At 39.0% G+C, this 19,544-nt stretch overlaps 2 protein-coding genes across 3 annotated transcripts; both read left to right on the top strand.

Annotated features, from left to right (window-relative positions):
* The first annotated feature begins 648 nt into the window (after positions 1 to 648).
* LOC106563870 (C-type mannose receptor 2-like) lies at positions 649 to 7,089 on the top strand. Of its 2 annotated transcripts, none has more exons than XM_045690225.1 (5): positions 649 to 733; positions 2,229 to 2,267; positions 3,143 to 4,030; positions 4,214 to 4,570; positions 4,724 to 7,089. In XM_045690225.1, the coding sequence occupies exons 2-5, from the start codon at positions 2,231 to 2,233 to the stop codon at positions 4,729 to 4,731; spliced, it is 1,290 nt and encodes a 429-aa protein (XP_045546181.1). In that variant the 5' UTR covers positions 649 to 733; positions 2,229 to 2,230; the 3' UTR covers positions 4,732 to 7,089. The 2 variants fall into 2 exon arrangements, with proteins under 2 accessions (XP_045546181.1, XP_045546182.1); XM_045690226.1 differs by lacking the exon at positions 649 to 733 and having other exon boundaries at positions 740 to 2,267; positions 3,143 to 3,505; positions 3,662 to 4,030.
* Positions 7,090 to 13,363: 6,274 nt separating this feature from the next.
* Positions 13,364 to 19,445, top strand: LOC106594568 (macrophage mannose receptor 1). Its single transcript, XM_045690222.1, has 6 exons — positions 13,364 to 13,511; positions 14,462 to 14,500; positions 14,877 to 15,239; positions 15,401 to 15,769; positions 15,953 to 16,309; positions 16,463 to 19,445. Exons 2-6 carry the CDS (start codon positions 14,464 to 14,466, stop codon positions 16,468 to 16,470), a joined length of 1,134 nt encoding a protein of 377 aa, XP_045546178.1. The 5' UTR covers positions 13,364 to 13,511; positions 14,462 to 14,463; the 3' UTR covers positions 16,471 to 19,445.
* The last annotated feature ends 99 nt before the right edge of the window (positions 19,446 to 19,544 follow it).

The raw sequence follows: 19,544 nt of genomic DNA, 5'->3' as shown, positions 1-19,544 counted from the left end.
TTCCCCGAAGTCACGCGCTGCTTATATATGCCAGTTAGGCTGTACAACCCATGTAAAGTGGATTAATGTGCTTCATTTTAAGAAGTTATTTGGCCGGATATAAATCTTATTAAAACATATAGGCTTATGAGCTAGGCTATACGTACGAGGTGTGAGACTATGATTAGAAAAAGTCACAAAAAAAAAGGAATTGTTTCTTAAGCAGGGCATCATTCACATGTGATAATATATCATTCACAGGTGATAATATATCATTCACAGATGATAATATATCATTCACAGATGATAATATATCATTCACAGATGATAATATATCATTCACAGATGTGTGGAAATATGAATGGAAATGTTACATAAACTAAAAGTCTATTTGGAGTGAAAGTTCAGCTTTGTGTCTGTCTCAAATTTGCCTGCTAGTCGTTACAGGATCTTATATGGTTCTGTTAGCGTCACCATGTCCTGGCGGTGCCATAGTTCATTTGATTACTTGATATGAGTGTGTGTGTGTGTGTATGTACACAGTGTATGACAACAAGATAATAAACCTCACTTTCTTTTTTGCATGTTCCTCTGACACGAAACCTAAACATAGTGACATCATGAAGATAAGGAGTAAGTGAAGGAGGAGGGGTTTAGTGACATGTATAACACACCTGTCTCAGAGAAGACAGAGCCACTCAGAGGGAGAGGGACAGCTGACAACAACCACGACAAACAACACCCACAAAATCAGGTAACAGAGTCATTCAACAACACCCACAAAATCAGGTAACAGAGTCATTCAACAACACTCACTACATCTGGTAGCAGAGTCATTCAACAACACTCACAACATCTGGTAGCAGAGTCAGTCAACAACACTCACAACATCAGGTAACAGAGTCATTCAACAACACCCACAACATCTGGTAGCAGAGTCATTCAACAACACCCACAACATCTGGTAGCAGAGTCATTCAACAACACTCACAACATCTGGTAGCAGAGTCATTCAACAACACCCACAACATCTGGTAGCAGAGTCATTCAACAACACCCACAACATCTGGTAGCAGAATCATTCAACAACACCCACAAAATCAGGTAACAGAGTCATTCAACAACACCCACAACATCTGGTAGCAGAGTCATTCAACAACACCCACAACATCTGGTAGCAGAGTCATTGAACAACACCCACAAAATCAGGTAACAGAGTCAGTCAACAACACCCACAACATCTGGTAACTGAGTCCAATAGGTTTTGTTAATAGACGTGTTTTGGAGTGTGTGAATCCAATAGGTTTTGTTGATAGCAGTGTTTTGGAGTGTGTGAATCCAATAGGTTTTGTTGATAGCAGTGTTTTGGAGTGTGTGAATCCAATAGGTTTTGTTAATAGCAGTGTTTTGGATTGTGTGAATCCAATAGGTTTTTGTTAATAGCAGTGTTTTGGAGTGTGTGATCCAATAGGTTTTGTTGATAGCAGTGTTTTGGAGTGTGTGAATCCAATAGGTTTTGTTAATAGCAGTGTTTTGGATTGTGTGAATCCAATAGGTTTTGTTAATAGCAGTGTTTTGGAGTGTGTGAATCCAATAGGTTTTGTTGATAGCAGTGTTTTGGAGTGTGTGAATCCAATAGGTTTTGTTGATAGCAGTGTTTTGGAGTGTGTGAATCCAATAGGTTTTGTTGATAGCAGTGTTTTGGATTGTGTGAATCCAATAGGTTTTGTTAATAGCAGTGTTTTGGAGTGTGTGAATCCAATAGGTTTTGTTAATAGCAGTGTTTTGGAGTGTGTGAATCCAATAGGTTTTGTTAATAGCAGTGTTTTGGATTGTGTGAATCCAATAGGTTTTGTTAATAGCAGTGTTTTGGAGTGTGTGAATCCAATAGGTTTTGTTGATAGCAGTGTTTTGGAGTGTGTGAATCCAATAGGTTTAGTTGATAGCAGTGTTTTGGAGTGTGTGAATCCAATAGGTTTTTGTTAATAGCAGTGTTTTGGAGTGTGTGAATCCAATAGGTTTTGTTGATAGCAGTGTTTTGGAGTGTGTGAATACAATAGGTTTCGTTAATAGCAGTGTTTTGGAGTGTGTGAATCCAATAGGTTTTGTTAATATCAGTGTTTTGGAGTGTGTGAATCCAATAGGTTTTGTTAATAGCAGTGTTTTGGAGTGTGTGAATCCAATAGGTTTTGTTAATAGCAGTGTTTTGGAGTGTGTGAATCCAATAGGTTTTCCTCTCCAATCTCCAGGGATGGACCAATCTCTGTTCCTCATCCTGTTGTTCTCAGGTTAGTGTTTATTTCTGTGTTTGCTTCCTTGTGTGTGTGTGTGTGTGTGTGTGTGTGTGTGTGTGTGTGTGTGTGTGTGTGTGTGTGTGTGTGTGTGTGTGTGTGTGTGTGTGTGTGTGTGTGTGTGTGTGTGTGTGTGTGTGTGTGCGTGTGTGTGTGTGTGTGTGTGCATCCATGTGTGTTTGTCCGTGTGTGTGCAAGTGCATCTGCGTGTGTGCTGAACCATAACTTGAGACGTGTGTGCAGAATTGACAGCAATATTATGTACATACCAGTGGGAGCATTTCATATACACTCAGTGGACATTTTATTAGGTATACCAGAGGGTGACTTTCAGTGGCCAGTTTATTAGGTATACCAGTGGGTGACTTTCAGTGGCCAGTTTATTAGGTATACCAGTGGGTGACTTTCAGTGGCCAGTTTATTAGGTATACCAGTGGGAGACTTTCAGTGGCCAGTTTATTAGGTATACCAGTGGGTGACTTTCAGTTGCCAGTTTATTAGGTATACCAGTGGGTGACTTTCAGTGGCCAGTTTATTAGGTATACCAGTGGGTGACTTTCAGTGGCCAGTTTATTAGGTATACCAGTGGGTGACTTTCAGTTGCCAGTTTATTAGGTATACCAGTGGGAGACTTTCATACATACACAGTAGACAGTTTTTAGGTGTACCAGTGGGAACCTTTCATATATTATCTCCACAGGGCTGTCCATCCTCCCCTCATAATGTTGGTGTGTTCTCCACAGGGCTGTCCATCCTCCCCTCATAATGTTGGTTTGTTCTCCACAGAGCTGTCCATCCTTCTCATATAATGTTGGTTTGTTCTCCACAGGGCTGTCCATCCTCCCCTCATAATGTTGGTTTGTTCTCCACAGGGCTGTCCATCCTCCCCTCATCCCTCCCTCATCAGTTCCACTTTGTGAACATGACAAAGACCTGGACTGAAGCTCAGCGTTTCTGCAGACAGAACTACACTGACCTGGCCACCATAGACGACATGGCAGATATGAAGAAGCTCAATAGCACAGTATCAGCTAGTTGGAGAGGATCAGCCTGGATAGGGCTGTATAACATAATCTGGAGGTGGTCTCTGGGAGACAGAGAGTTAGAGGGGGAGGTGTTTTGGGATGATCATCATCCAAATCATGATACTGAAACATTTTGTGTGTATATGTTGCTAAATGCGACTTGGCAAAATTTTAACTGCAGTAAAACATTTTATTTTATCTGCTATGATGGTGAGTTCCCCTGTCAGTTTCCTCATCAATCAACGATGTTGTCAAATACCAAATCATTTTATTCAGATAAGAGATACATATTATTTTCATTTTTTTTACTATTAACAAGCCTTCATCTGTATTTGTATTTTGTTATATCTTATTTATTTCAAATAGAAAAAAATGCGACCAATAAGTACATTCTCATTGCTGAATATAAGACTTGGAGTGATGCTCAGCTCTACTGTCAGGAGAAACACACAGACCTGGCCAGTGTGAGGAACACAACAGAGAGGGACGCCATTAAGAGTATCTTACCTAACGTCACTGATATCTACAGAATGTGGATTGGCCTGAATAAATCTTCTGGAGTCTGGAGGTGGTCTGACCAGAGTGGCTTCTCTTTCAAGAGCTGGGAAACATACAAGGAGAACAATGCAGATGGGAGTTATCAGAACGGAGAGTTCTGTGGTGAAGTTACTTTCCCTTCTGGAAAGTGGAATTATCAGGGTTGTACCAACAACACTCATTTTATCTGCTATGACGGTGAGCCGCTGACAAACACTTCAAATCCTCAATAAAGACATACATTTAACATCTGGTGTTACCGTAATGTTGTGATGAGAAGGACTGAACAATAATGTACAAAGATGTAGGCCTTAGAATCAAAGTTAACTTAATATATTAATAATTAGCGTGAGTCTCTGTTTCCCCCTCTTCTTCCTCCAGATGAACTGGTCCTGGTCACAGAGAACAAGACGTGGTCAGAAGCCCTGTGGCATTGCAGAGACCTGGACATGGAGCTGGTGTCTGCCCACAACCAGAGAATCCAGCACTGGGTCCAACAGAGAGCCAAGAAGGCCTCCACTCCCTTCGTCTGGCTGGGCCTGAGGTACACCTGCACCCTGGACTTCTGGTTCTGGGTCAATGGAGAAGAGTCCTGCTACCACAACTGGGCCGATGGGGAGGGCTACAACACCAGCAAGGAGCAGTGTGGGAACACGGGGGCCATTCAGAGAGACGGGGGACAGTGGGTCGGCAAGGCTGAGACTGAGAGATTCAACTTCATCTGCAGCAAAAGTGATGGTGAGATTTGATCTCTTTGGATGCTGTCTTGTTGAGTTATTTTTATTTTTTTTCTGTTTTACTTCTTTACCTTTGTAGCTCATTCTCTCTCTCGTCAAATGTATTCTCTCTCTCTCTCGCTTACAGTAATCTTTCCTTTGTTCACTAATCTAGATTACTAGGACCAGACCCTGTTCTGTAGACCAGCTGAACCCTACAGCCAACATTGTTCCAGACCCTGCTGTGTAGACCAGCTGAACCCTACAGTCCAGAATGTTCCAGACCCTGCTCTGTAGACCAGCTGAAAACTACAGTCCAGAATGTTCCAGATATACTCAGATTTACATCATACAAGGTGATGGATACTCATTATTTTTTAAATATATGTGTATTTATTTACAGATAACTCCAGAAGTTTTGGGACAGTGACAAATGTTTAGTTGTTTTGGCTCTGTACTCCAGCACTTTGGATTTGAAATGATTCAGCTGTGAGTTTGAAGTGCAGACTGTCAGCTTTAATTTGAGGGTTTTTCATCCATACTGAGTGTACCGTTACAGCTCTTACAGAACTTTTTGTACATAGTCCCTCCCATTTTAGGGGACCAAACATATCGAGACAAATTTACTTACAGTATGTGTGTAATAATGTAGTCAAAAGGTCAGTATTTGGTCCCATATTCATAGCACGCAATTTTTACATCTGGCTTGTGACTTTACAAACCTGTTGGATGCATTAGCTGTTTGTTTTGGTTGTTTCAGATTATTTTGTGCCCAATGGAAATGAATAGTAAATAATGTACAGTGTCATTGTGGAGTCACTTTTATTGTAAATAAGAATATAATATGTTTGTTTCGAAACACTTATACATTAATGTGGATGCAAACATTATTATGGAAATTCAAGAATAATGGTGAGCGAGAAAGTTACAGACACACAAAATTACTGACTGTCTGCAATTTAACCTCATAGACATTGTATTATTTAAGATCCAAAGTGCTGGAGTACAGAGCCAGAAGACCACACATAGTGTCACTGTCCCAATACTGTTGGATCTCACTGGAAATAAAACATAGAGCTACATAGAGCTCACTGGAAATAAACCATAGAGCTACATAGATCTCACTGGAAATAAAACATAGAGCTACATAGAGCTCACTGGAAATAAAACATAGAGCTACATAGAGCTCACTGGAAATAAAACATAGAGCTACATAGAGCTCACTGGAAATAAACCATAGAGCTATGTAGAGCTCACTGGAAAAAACATAGAGCTACATAGAGCTCACTGGAAATAAAACATAGAGCTTCATAGAGCTCACTGGAAATAAATTATAGAGCTACATAGAGCTCCCTGGAAATAAAACATAGAGCTACATAGAGCTCACTGGAAATAAAACATAAGAGCTACATAGAGCTCACTGGAAATAAAACATAAGAGCTACATAGAGCTCACTGGAAATAAAACATAGAGCTACATAGAGCTCATTGGAAATAAAACATAGAGCTACATAGAGCTCATTGGAAATAAAACATAGAGCTCACTGGAAATAAAACATGGAGTTCACTGGAAATAAAACATAAAGCTACATAGAGCTCACTGGAAATAAAACATGGAGCTACATAGAGCTCAAAGGAAATACAACATAGACCTACATAGAGCTAACTGGAAATGAAACATAGAGATTCATAGATCTCACTAGAAATAAAACATAGAGCTTCATTGAGCTCACTAGAAATAAAACAGAGCTACATAGAGCTCACTGGAAGTAAAACATAGAGCTATGTAGAGCTCACTGGAAAAAACATAGAGCTACATAGAGCTCACTGGAAATAAAACATAGAGCTATGTAGAGCTCACTGGAAATAAAACATAGAGCTATATAGTGCTCACTAGATTATTGTGACATGTTTTCAATATTTGTATATTATAACATGTGAATTGATTATTATTATGTTGTGCTGTTGTTTTATTACTGGTTGGTAACAAACCTACTTTAATGTAGAAAATAACTAGACTAACCTCTACCCTGCAAATTGACTCGGTACAGGTACCCCCTGTATATAGCCTCGTAATTGTTATTTTTATTGTGTTACTTTTTATTTTACTATTTTTGCTTTAGTTTATTTAGTATATTTTTCCTTAACTCTATCTTGAACTGATATTTGATATTATATAAGGAGATGGATACAGGATTTTATAATAACATATTTTATATTATACTCTTGTAATGTAATAATATCATACCATACTGTTGTTTCCATATTTACTTGCTATACTTGTTGATGTTAATGAACGTTAATGAATGTTAAAGGTTAGCCTTTAGTTGTTCTCAATATTCAATTGTTTTATTTCTTTTCCATTACAGCTTGCTTTTACTGTTTCCAGAGTATATTTCACTTATTCATTATTTTATCTAGACCATTAATTGCATTCCATTATAGAAATATTTTACGTTTTTTTGAGTTGTTTTAAATATATTGTACCAGCAGTCATTTTTCTATGATACTAGTGTGTACCATTTAAATGACTGTATCTGTTCTGGTGCTGGTGGTGGAGTCTTCATTTAAAGGGGCAATCTGTGACGGGGGCATCTGTTTTAGAATTTTTTATTCATGAAATGTACCCATTCATTCTTGAAGTATATCATTTATAAATGCCTTATGAGCATAATTCAACTGTCATTTCCCATCAGAACCCAAAATGTAACTTGTGGTTACATTTCTCTAGCTCCATCCTAAAGATTTTCCCAAAACAGTGGTGTGTAACGGTTGTCGTATGGAGTAGACCAAGGCGCAGCGGGTTGAGTGCTCATCTTAACTTTTATTGAACACTTAACAAAACACAACAAGAAAAGAACGAACGAACAGTATTGCAGGCTACACACACAGCTATGCAAAAACAACATCCCACAAATGACAGGTGAAAACAGGGCTACCTAAGTATGACTCCCAATCAGCAACAACGAAGTACAGCTGTTCCTGATTGTGTTGGCCTGGTATGGCTCTCAAAGAAATACACAACATAGACAGAGCATAGAAAAACAAAACATAGAACATAACCAAAAACTCCGGAATACTCTAAACAAACACCCCTCTACATAAACACATATCCCAACAAACCCCGAACCACATAAAACAAACACCCCCCTGCCACGTCCTGACAAAACTACAATAACAAATAACACCTTTACTGGTCAGGACGTGACATAGTGGGGTTTACAATTTGTTATTGATTGAACTGCAGATTGCCCCTTTAACTATTTGACTATGGTACATTCACCCTTTACGCAGTAAAAAAAAATCTATATAGTTATGAAAATGCCTCTAGTTTGTTTAGTTTTTTCTTTAATACTTATTTCAAGAAACAGAGGAAAGAATAGAAGGGATTTTGATAAGGATGTTAGACCTGACCTCAGATCATCAGTAAGTCAGTAGGAACACTGTCTACTGTTGTATACCTGGTCTTAGACCTGACCTCAGATCATCAGTAAGTCAATAGGAACACTGTCTACTGTTGTATACAGGATGTTAGACCTGACCTCAGATCATCAGTAAGTCAGTAGGAACAATGTCTACTGTTGTATACAGGGTGTTAGACCTGACCTCAGATCATCAGTAAGTCAATAGGAACACTGTCTACTGTTGTGTACAGGGTGTTAGTCCTGACCTCAGATCATCAGTAAGTCAATAGGAACACTGTCCACTGTTGTATTCCTGGTCTTAGACCTGACCTCAGATCATCAGTAAGAAAGTAGGGACACTGTCTACTGTTGCCACATCTGACGAGCGTCAGAGCCGGTGTAGTACGACTGGATCTTAGTCCTGTATTGATGCTTTGCCTGTTTGATGGTTCGTCGGAGGGGATAGCGGGATTTCTTATTAGCTTCCAGGTTAGAGTCCCGCTCCTTGAAAGCATCAGCTCTAGCCTTTAGCTCAGTGTGGATGTTGCCTGTAGTCCATGGCTTCTGGTTGTGTTATGTACATTTGGTCACTGTGGGGACGACGTCATCGATGTACTTATTGATGAAGCCAATGACAGATGTGGTGTACTCCTCAATGCCATTTGAGGAACCCAGGAACATTTTCCAGTCTGTGCTAGCAAAACAGTCCTGTAGCTTAGCATCTCCTTCATCTGATCACTTTTTTAATGATCTAGTCACTGGTGCTTCCTGCTTTAATTTTAGCTTGTAATCAGGAATCAGAAGGACGGAATTATGGTCAGATTTGCAAAATGGAGGGCGAGGGAGGGCTTTGTATGTGTCTCTGTGTGTGGAGTATAGGTGGTCCAGAGTTATTTTCCCTCTGGTTGCACATTTAACATGCTGGTAGAAATTTTGTAAAACTGTTTTAAGATACCCTGCATTAAGCTCCCCGGCTACTAGGAGCGCCACCTCTGGGTGAGCGTTTTTTTGTTGTTGCTTATGGCAGAATACAGCTCATTCAATGCTATCTTAGTGCCAGCCTATGACTGCGGTGGTATGTAAACAGCTACAAAGAATACAGATAAAAACTTTCTCGGTAGGTAGTGTGGTCTACAGCGTATCATGAGGAACTCTAACTCAGGCAAGTAAAAGCTCGAGACTTCCTTAGATATCGTGCACCAGCTGTTGTTTACAAAAATATATAGACCGCTACCCCTTGTCTTACCAGACGCCGCTGTTTATTCCTTCCGGTACATCGTATAACCAGCCAGGTGTATGTTGATGTTGTCATCGTTCAGCCACGACTCCGTGAAGCATAAGATATTACAGTTTTTATTACACGTGATAGAGTAGTTACATGTTCAAATAATATTTAAAATAACTTAAAAGATAAAATGTTAGTGTTATTATGAGATAATTAGTGTTATTAAGAAACATACACTTTGGAAACAGTAAAATTATTATATTGCAAATATAAAAAAATTATTAACATCTATTCAGCACTGTGCAGCCAATGGCAATTTCCGGTTCAGGTATAAAGCTGGGAGATGCTTAACGTAGTTACAACTCGACAACCGGGAGTGTCGCTAGCGTAGCAGCAAAAAAAATGTATGAAATTGTATGAAATGTATGCATTCACTACTGTAAGTCGCTCTGGATAAGAGCGTCTGCTAAATGACTAAAATGTAAAAATGTAAAAAATCTAGACCTGATAGAATGAACCCCTAAGTGTGCATAAATGCTATCTTGGAACCTTTTGGTGTGGAGTGCATTAATTAAAACACTCTCATATATAAGAATACTGTTGTGGTACAGTGCTGTTCCTTGATGTACAAAAAGGTCAAAGGTGCACACATGGTATCTTCAGAAGTACAAATAGGAACTCACATGGTACAGGTACTGTATCTGCCAGCTGGAGCAACGGTGCCAACACCAGAGTACATTCACTATATAACTGTGTCTGAGTACATTCACTATATAACTATCTGAGTACATTCACTATATAACTGTATCTGAGTACATTCGCTATATAACTATCTGAGTACATTAACTATATAACTGTATCTGAGTACATTCGCTATATAACTGTATCTGCCAGCTGCTGGCTAGAGCACCGGTCCCAACACCAGAGTACGTTCACTATTTAACTGTATCTGAGTACATTCACTATATAACTGTATCTGAGTACATTCACTATATAACTGTATCTGCCAGCTGCTGGCTAGAGCACCGGTCCCAACACCACAGTACATATAACGCATCTTATGTGACTAATCAATCAGTAGAGTTGTAAATGTGATATAAACACATTTATAAACTTGTCTTTTTCATTCGATACGAAGGGAGTTTAACTGGAAAAAGTTGTTTTCATGTCTACTACATCATCAATCACGGCCTTTTATCATCAACAAGTCAATTTAATAAAAACACCTCTCTGGTGGGAAAATGCATACAGTTTTGATGTGTATTTTTTAATTTTCACATGAAAATCTGTCACCAATAGGATGGAAACCTAGCTATTGATCATAAATATAGTCCATTTATTTTACATTGTGGTGCAGCCAGTCCACAAGGTGACAACAGAGCCCTTCTTACATTCTTTGGGGAGAACCCTGCCAGGGATGATAGACGTGTTTCCCACTAGTAATTACCAGTTGGAGGACCGTTCAAGTGTTTTTTCCCCAGTCGTAATTTGGTAGATTCTCACTTCCCACTTGGTTACGAACGCAGCATTAGATACAATCATTGCTGCATAAAAAAAGGTCTCTTGAGCCCGATGCTGCTACATTTCTGAAATGAAATGACTTATTTTCTAGGAGTTCTGGTTCTGCTGGTCCATGTGCTGTGTCTCTGTCGGTGAGAAGTGACAGACCAGCTGCTGATCTGAAAACAGAGAAAGACACGCTGACACAGATCATGTGACCAGCTGCTGATCTGAAAACAGAGAAAGACACGCTGACACAGATCATGTGACCAGCTGCTGATCTGAAAACAGAGAAAGACACGCTGACACAGATCATGTGACCTACTGCTGATCTGAAAACAGAGAAAGACACGCTGACACAGATCATGTGACCTACTGCTTCCAGTTAGGCCTAAGTTTGGGCTGTATAGTATATGAAATATACTAATTTGTGAAGGGGGAAGGGGCGAGGGGGGAATCAGGGGAACATTTAGATACCAGGCTACTCGCAATATAGACTAACAAGTCATTAGATTGGCTTTTCTCACACATAGGTAAGGCAATAGCCATCTACAATACATTTATACAGTGCTTTTTATTAAACACAAGCCTTCATGTACTATAGACCTATTACAATAAAACATTGTCTTTTATCACACATAGGTAAGGCAATAGCCATCTACAATACATTTATACAGTGCTTTTTATTAAACACAAGTCATCATGTACTATAGACCTATTACAATAAAACATTGAATGAATGCATGAATGCTAAATAATGCTAATCAACCTTTTATAGGTGAAGTTGTGGGGTTGTCTGTGTATTTTACTTGTTTTATTAATGTTTAGGCTATTTGCTTTGCTTCTAAATCTCAGTGTCTCTTCAGCCAGCGAGGCAACTAGGTTTATTGAACTGTTGCTTACAGGAAGAGCTGCGTATCTGCCCTCTCATTGGCTAAAACAGTCGCATCTGATCTCGTCTTCTCCCGCCTGACTTCCATATTTGAGGACATGTTTTTCCATTGTTAGAGCGGTGAGTCGACTTGTCAATATAATACACTGAACAAAATGCAGCATGTAGTGTTGGTCCAATGTTTCATGAGCTGAAATTAAAGATCCCAGAAATGTTCCCAACGCACAAAGAGCTTATGTCTCTCAAATGTTGGCCACAAATGTATTTACATCGTTGTTAGTGAGCATTTATCCGTTATCAAGATAATCCATCCACCTGACAGGTGTGGCATTTCAAGAAGCTGATTAAATAAACAGCATGATCATTACACAGGTGCACCTTCTGCTGGGGACAATAAAACGGCCACTCTAAAATGTGCAGTTTTGTCGCACAACACAGATGTCTTAAGTTTTGAGGGAGCGTGCAATTGGCATGCTGACTGCAGGAATGTCCACCAGAGCTGGTTCTAGAGAATTGAATGTTAACATATCTTCCATAACCTGCCTCAAACTTCATTTTAGAGAATCTGGCAGTATATCCAACCGGCCTCACAACTGCAGACCACATGTATGGCGTTGTGCAGGCATAAGCTATGGACAATGAACGCAGTTGCATTTTATCGATGGCAATTTCAATGCACAGAGATACCGTGAAGATGTCTTTTTTTAAAGATATCTGTGACCAACAGATGCATTTCTGTATTCCCAGTCATGTGAAATCCATAGATTAGGGCCTAATTTATTTATTTAAATTATATGAACTGTTACTCAGAAAAAATCTTTGAAATTGTTGCATGTTTGTTCAGCATATGTTGGTTCAGCTATACCACATGATCAAAAGTATGTGGACAACTGCTCGTCAAACAGTTGGTGTTGGATGTTGGTAGATGTTGGAACATTTCTGAGGGGACTTGCTACCATTCAGTCACAAGAGCATTAATGAGGTCGGGTACTGATGTTTGGCGATTAGGCCTGGCTCACAGTTGGTGTTCCAATTCATCCCAAAGGTGTTCGATGGGGTTGAGGTCAGGACTCTGTGCAGGCCAGTCAAGTACTTCCATACCGATCTCAAAAAGATATTTCTGTATGTGTGCGTCTGCTCTGCCATAGATCCCATTTCATGAATCTTCCGACGAACAGTTCTTGTTTCCAGAGGCAGTTTGGAACTCAGTAGTGAATGTTGCAACCGAGGACAGACAATTTTTACCAATTAGCCGCTGAGCTGTTTTTGCGCCGAGATATTTCCACTTCGCAATAACTGTTTGACAAACTGACTTGTTGAAAAGGTAGCATCATATGACGGTGCCACGTTGAAATCACTGAGCACTTCATTAAGGCCATTATACTACCAATGTTAATTATATTTCAAACAATAATTCACATTCCATGTATGATCATTTTCCTGATGTAAGAAACTGGTCCAATTAAGATCCTACATCTCTATGAGAGAGAGAGACAGAGAGAAAGAGAGAGAGACAGAGAGACAAAGAGACAGACAGAGAGAGCATCAGAGAGAGAGAGAGAGAGAGAGAGAGAGAGAGAGAGAGAGAACAGTGTTGTGTTAGTATTTACATGTGTGCTGCAGGTTTTCCTTCACATTTTGTTTTCTTTGACCAGTCATTTTGTCTCTATGGAAATAAGTCTGAACAACGAATAGAGATGCTATTCATCCCTCCATCATGACATCACTACAATATGAAGTTGGGTAGCAGGAAGTACAAGTATAGTAATGCACCTGAATAACATTCACCTGTCCTAGAGGTGACAGAACCACATGGAGAGAGAGAGAGAGAGAGAGAGAGAGAGAGAGAGAGAGAGAGAGAGAGAGAGAGAGAGAGAGAGAGAGAGCAGACAACAAAGTAATACAACCACAAAGACAACATCTAAATCACCAGTAAACATCAGGTAGGAGGATTTATCTATAATCTCTGCATGTACACCTGTTGAAAGAATAAAGTTCCACACATTAAGTGAATGAGTATTTCTATTTAGTAAAGACTTATTGTTCATGTTTGTAAATATATATTTTTGAACACCAGAAAATACTAGCCTGGATGTGCATACTGTGCATGAAATAAATCATGTCATTTAAAATGTGATATGCTCCTTCAAACAGTGATTATAGACAGCCTATTTACAAATTAATACTGGAACACTTTATGTTTGTGTTTTCAGTCATTATTATTCATAACACTTAATGCATCTGTAGCATGTCACCATGTTGTTGGTAGAAGATCTAGTTAACATCTGTAACATGTCACCATGTTGGTAGAAGATCTAGTTAACATCTGTAACATGTCACCATGTTGGTAGAAGATCTAGTTAACATCTGTAGCATGTCACCATGTTGTTGGTAGAAGATCTAGTTAACATCTGTAACATGTCACCATGTTGTTGGTAGGAGATCTAGTTAACATCTGTATCATGTCACCATGTTGGTAGAAGATCTAGTTAACATCTGTAACATGTCACCATGTTGGTAGAAGATCTAGTTAACATCTGTAACATGTCACCATGTTGGTAGAAGATCTAGTTAACATCTGTAACATGTCACCATGTTGGTAGAAGATCTAGTTAACATCTGTAACATGTCACCATGTTGTTGGTAGGAGATCTAGTTAACATCTGTAACATGTCACCATGTTGGTAGAAGATCTAGTTAACATCTGTAACATGTCACCATGTTGGTAGAAGATCTAGTTAACATCTGTAACATGTCACCATGTTGGTAGAAGATCTAGTTAACATCTGTAACATGTCACCATGTTGGTAGAAGATCTAGTTAACATCTGTAACATGTCACCATGTTGTTGGTAGATGTTCTAGTTAACTCTTGTTTTCCCTCCGATCTCCAGGGATGGACCAGCCTCTGTTCCTCCTCCTTGTTTTCTCAGGTAAGTGTTCATTTCTGGTTTGTTCTCCACAGGGCTGTCCATCCTCCCCTCATAATGTTGGTTTGTTCTCCACAGGGCTGTCCATCCTCCCCTCATAATGTTGGTTTGTTCTCCACAGGGCTGTCCATCCTCCCCTCATAATGTTGATTTGTTCTCCACAGGGCTGTCCATCCTCCCCTCATAATGTTGGTTTGTTCTCCACAGGGCTGTCCATCCTCCCCTCATAATGTTGGTTTGTTCTCCACAGGGCTGTCCATCCTCCCCTCATATTGTTGGTTTGTTCTCCACAGGGCTGTCCATCCTCCCCTCATATTGTTGGTTTGTTCTCTACAGGGCTGTCCATCCTCCCCTCATAATGTTGGTTTGTTCTCCACAGGGCTGTCCATCCTCCCCTCATCCCTCACTCATCAGTTCCACTTTGTGAATTTGAATAAGACCTGGACTGAAGCTCAGCGTTTCTGCAGACAGAACTACACTGACCTGGCCACCATAGATGACATGGCAGATATGAAGAAGCTCAATAGCACAGTATCAGCTAGTTGGAGAGGATCAGCCTGGATAGGGCTGTATAACATAATCTGGAGGTGGTCTCTGGGAGACAGAGAGTTAGAGGGGGAGGTGTTTTGGGATGATCATCATCCAAATAATGATGCCGAAACGTTGTGTGTGTATATGTTGCTAAATGCGACTTGGCAAAATTATGACTGTAGTAAAACATTTCATTTTGTCTGCTATGATGGTGAGTTCCCCTGTCCATTTCCTCATCAATCAACGATGTTGTCAAATACCAAATCATTTTATTCAGATAAGAGATTCATATTTTATTTATAAAAAAAAAAAAAAGATTTACAAGCATTCATCTGTATTTGTATTTTGTTATGTCTTATTTATTTCAAATAGAAAAAAATGCGACCAATAAGTACATTCTCATTGCTGAATATAAGACTTGGAGTGATGCTCAGCTCTACTGTCGGAAGAAACACACAGACCTGGCCAGTGTGAGGAACACAACAGAGAGGGACGCCATTAAGAGTATCTTACCTAACGTCACTGGTATCTACAGAGTGTGGATTGGTCTGAATAAATCTCTTGGAGTCTGGAGGTGGTCCGACCAGAGTGGCTTCTCTATCAAGAGCTGGGAAACATACAAGGAGAACAATGCAGATGGGAGTTATCAGAACGGAGAGTTCTGTGGTGAAGTTACTTTCCCTTCTGGAAAGTGGAATTATCAGGGTTGTACCACCAACACTCATTTTATCTGCTATGACGGTGAGCCGCTGACAAACACTTCAAATCCTCAATAAAGACATACGTTTAACATCTGGTATTACCGTAATGTTGTGATGAGAAGGACTAAACAATAATGTACAAAGATGTAGGCCTTAGAATCAAAGTTAACTTAATATATTAATAATTAGCGTGAGTCTCTGTTTCCCCCTCTTCTTCCTCCAGATGAACTGGTCCTGGTCACAGAGAACAAGACGTGGTCAGAAGCCCTGTGGCACTGCAGAGACCTGGACATGGAGCTGGTGTCTGCCCACAACCAGAGCATCCAGCACCTGGTCCAACAGAGAGCCAAGAAGGCCTCCACTCCCTTCGTCTGGCTGGGCCTGAGGTACACCTGCACCCTGGAATTCTGGTTCTGGGTCAATGGAGAAGAGTCCTGCTACCACAACTGGGCCAAGGGGGAGGGCTACAACACCAGCAAGGAGCAGTGTGGGAACACGGGGGCCATTCAGAGAGACGGGGGACAGTGGGTCGGCAAGGCTGAGACTGAGAGATTCAACTTCATCTGCAGCAAAAGTGATGGTGAGATTTGATCTCTTTGGATGCTGTCTTGTTGAGTTATTTTTTTTATTTTTCTGTTTTACTTCTTTACCTTTGTAGCTCATTCTCTCTCTCGTCAAATGTATTCTCTCTCTCTCTCGCTTACAGTAATCTTTCCTTTGTTCACTAATCTAGATTACTAGGACCAGACCCTGTTCTGTAGACCAGCTGAACCCTACAGCCAACATTGTTCCAGACCCTGCTGTGTAGACCAGCTGAACCCTACAGTCCAGAATGTTCCAGACCCTGCTCTGCAGACCAGCTGAACCCTACAGTCCAGAATGTTCCAGATATACTCAGATTTACATCATACAAGGTGATGGATACTCATTATTTTTTTAATATATGTGTATTTATTTACAGATAACTCCAGAAGTTTTGGGACAGTGACAAATGTTTAGTTGTTTTGGCTCTGTACTCCAGCACTTTGGATTTGAAATGATTCAGCTGTGAGTTTGAAGTGCAGACTGTCAGCTTTAATTTGAGGGTTTTTCATCCATACTGAGTGTACCGTTACAGCTCTTACAGAACTTTTTGTACATAGTCCCTCCCATTTTAGGGGACCAAACATATCGAGACAAATTTACTTACAGTATGTGTGTAATAATGTAGTCAAAAGGTCAGTATTTGGTCCCATATTCATAGCACGCAATTTTTACATCTGGCTTGTGACTTTACAAACCTGTTGGATGCATTAGCTGTTTGTTTTGGTTGTTTCAGATTATTTTGTGCCCAATGGAAATGAATAGTAAATAATGTACAGTGTCATTGTGGAGTCACTTTTATTGTAAATAAGAATATAATATGTTTGTTTCGAAACACTTATACATTAATGTGGATGCAAACATTATTATGGAAATTCAAGAATAATGGTGAGCGAGAAAGTTACAGACACACAAAATTACTGACTGTCTGCAATTTAACCTCATAGACATTGTATTATTTAAGATCCAAAGTGCTGGAGTACAGAGCCAGAAGAACACACATAGTGTCACTGTCCCAATACTGTTGGAGCTCACTGGAAATAAAACATAGAGCTACATAGTTCTCACTGGAAATAAAACATAGAGCTACATAGAGCTCACTGGAAATAAAACATAGAGCTACATAGAGCTCACTGGAAATAAAACATAGAGCTACATAGAGCTCACTGGAAATAAAACATAGAGCTACATAGAGCTCACTGGAAATAAAACATAGAGCTACATAGAGCTCACTGGAAATACAACATAGAGCTACATAGAGCTCACTGGAAATACACCATAGAGCTACATAGAGCTCACTGGAAATAAAACATAGAGCTACATAGAGCTCACTGGAAATAAAACATAGAGCTACATAGAGCTCACTGGAAATAAAACATAAGAGCTACATAGAGCTCACTGGAAATAAAACATAGAGCTACATAGAGCTCATTGGAAATGAAACATAGAGCTCACTGGAAATAAAACATGGAGTTCACTGGAAATAAAACATAAAGCTACATAGAGCTCACTGGAAATAAAACATGGAGCTACATAGAGCTCAAAGGAAATACAACATAGACCTACATAGAGCTAACTGGAAATGAAACATAGAGATTCATAGATCTCACTAGAAATAAAACATAGAGCTTCATTGAGCTCACTAGAAATAAAACAGAGCTACATAGAGCTCACTGGAAGTAAAACATAGAGCTATGTAGAGCTCACTGGAAAAAACATAGAGCTACATAGAGCTCACTGGAAATAAAACATAGAGCTATGTAGAGCTCACTGGAAATAAAACATAGAGCTACATAGTGCTCACTAGATTATTGTGACATGTTTTCAATATTTGTATATTATAACATGTGAATTGATTATTATTATGTTGTGCTGTTGTTTTATTACTGGTTGGTAACAAACCTACTTTAATGTAGAAAATAACTAGACTAACCTCTACCCTGCAAATTGACTCGGTACAGGTACCCCCTGTATATAGCCTCGTAATTGTTATTTTTATTGTGTTACTTTTTATTTTACTATTTTTGCTTTAGTTTATTTAGTATCTTTTTCCTTAACTCTATCTTGAACTGATATTTGATATTATATAAGGAGATGGATACAGGATTTTATAATAACATATTTTATATTATACTCTTGTAATGTAATAATATCATACCATACTGTTGTTTCCATATTTACTTGCTATACTTGTTGATGTTAATGAACATTAATGAATGTTAAAGGTTAGCCTTTAGTTGTTCTCAATATTCAGTAGTTTTATTTATTTTCTATTACAACTTCCTTTTACTGTTTCCAGAGTATATTTCACTTATTCATTATTTTATCTAGACCATTAATTGCATTCCATTATAGAAATATTTTACGTTTTTTTGAGTTGTTTTAAATATATTGTAACAGCAGTCATTTTTCTATGATACTAGTGTGTAGCATTTAAATGACTGTATCTGTTCTGGTGCTGGTGGTGGAGTCTTCATTTAAAGGGGCAATCTGTGACGGGGGCATCTGTTTTAAAAATTTTAATTCATGAAATGTACCCATTAATTCTTGAAGTATATGACTCATAAATGCCTCATGAGCTTAATTCAGCTGTCATGTCCCATCAGAACCCAACATATAAATGTGTTTTATTCCATTGTTTGTAAACAATGTAATTGTAAACAAACACTGTTTAGCCTCAAAAACATAGTTTAAACTATAATGTCAATATCATGGGTGGTCATCCTGTATAGTCTCAGAAACATAGTTTAAACTATAATGTTGATATCATGGATGGTCACCCTGTATAGTCTCAGAAACATAGTTTAAACTATAATGTTGATATCATGGGTGGTCATCCTGTATAGTCTCAGAAACATAGTTTAAACTATAATGTTGATATCATGGATGGTCATCCTGTATAATCTCAGAAACATAGTTTAAACTATAATGATGATATCATGGATGGTCAGTCCTTTTGTATTTTGTTCTGTCTATTAATGTCTATTTCCATCCTAAAGATTTTCCCAAAACAGTGGTGGGGTTTACACTTTGTTATTGGTTGAAATGCAGATTGCCCCTTTAACTATTTCACTATGGTACATTCATCCTGTACGCAGTAAAAAAAATATATATAATAAAGTTATGAAAATGCCTCTAGTTTGTTTAGTTTTTTCTTTAATACTTATTTCAAGAAACAGAGGAAAGAATAGAAGGGATTTTGATAAGGGTGTTAGACCTGACCTCAGATCATC

Source organism: Salmo salar, chromosome ssa11 (assembly GCF_905237065.1).
Source record: "Salmo salar chromosome ssa11, Ssal_v3.1, whole genome shotgun sequence".
In the NCBI taxonomy this organism is placed as follows: Eukaryota; Metazoa; Chordata; class Actinopteri; order Salmoniformes; family Salmonidae; genus Salmo; species Salmo salar.
This window is presented reverse-complemented; position numbering and strand designations above follow the sequence as displayed.

Excerpts from the sequence above, each read along its gene's own strand:
- LOC106594568 (XM_045690222.1), top strand. The coding sequence starts at position 14,464 with ATGGACCAGCCTCTGTTCCTCCTCCTTGTTTTCTCAG. Across the intron at positions 15,240-15,400 it reads TCATTTTGTCTGCTATGATG|AAAAAAATGCGACCAATAAG; the intron begins GTGAGTTCCCCT and ends TATTTCAAATAG. Across the intron at positions 15,770-15,952 it reads TCATTTTATCTGCTATGACG|ATGAACTGGTCCTGGTCACA; the intron begins GTGAGCCGCTGA and ends TTCTTCCTCCAG.
- LOC106563870 (XM_045690225.1), top strand. The coding sequence starts at position 2,231 with ATGGACCAATCTCTGTTCCTCATCCTGTTGTTCTCAG. Across the intron at positions 2,268-3,142 it reads CCTCATCCTGTTGTTCTCAG|GGCTGTCCATCCTCCCCTCA; the intron begins GTTAGTGTTTAT and ends TGTTCTCCACAG. Across the intron at positions 4,031-4,213 it reads TCATTTTATCTGCTATGACG|ATGAACTGGTCCTGGTCACA; the intron begins GTGAGCCGCTGA and ends TTCTTCCTCCAG.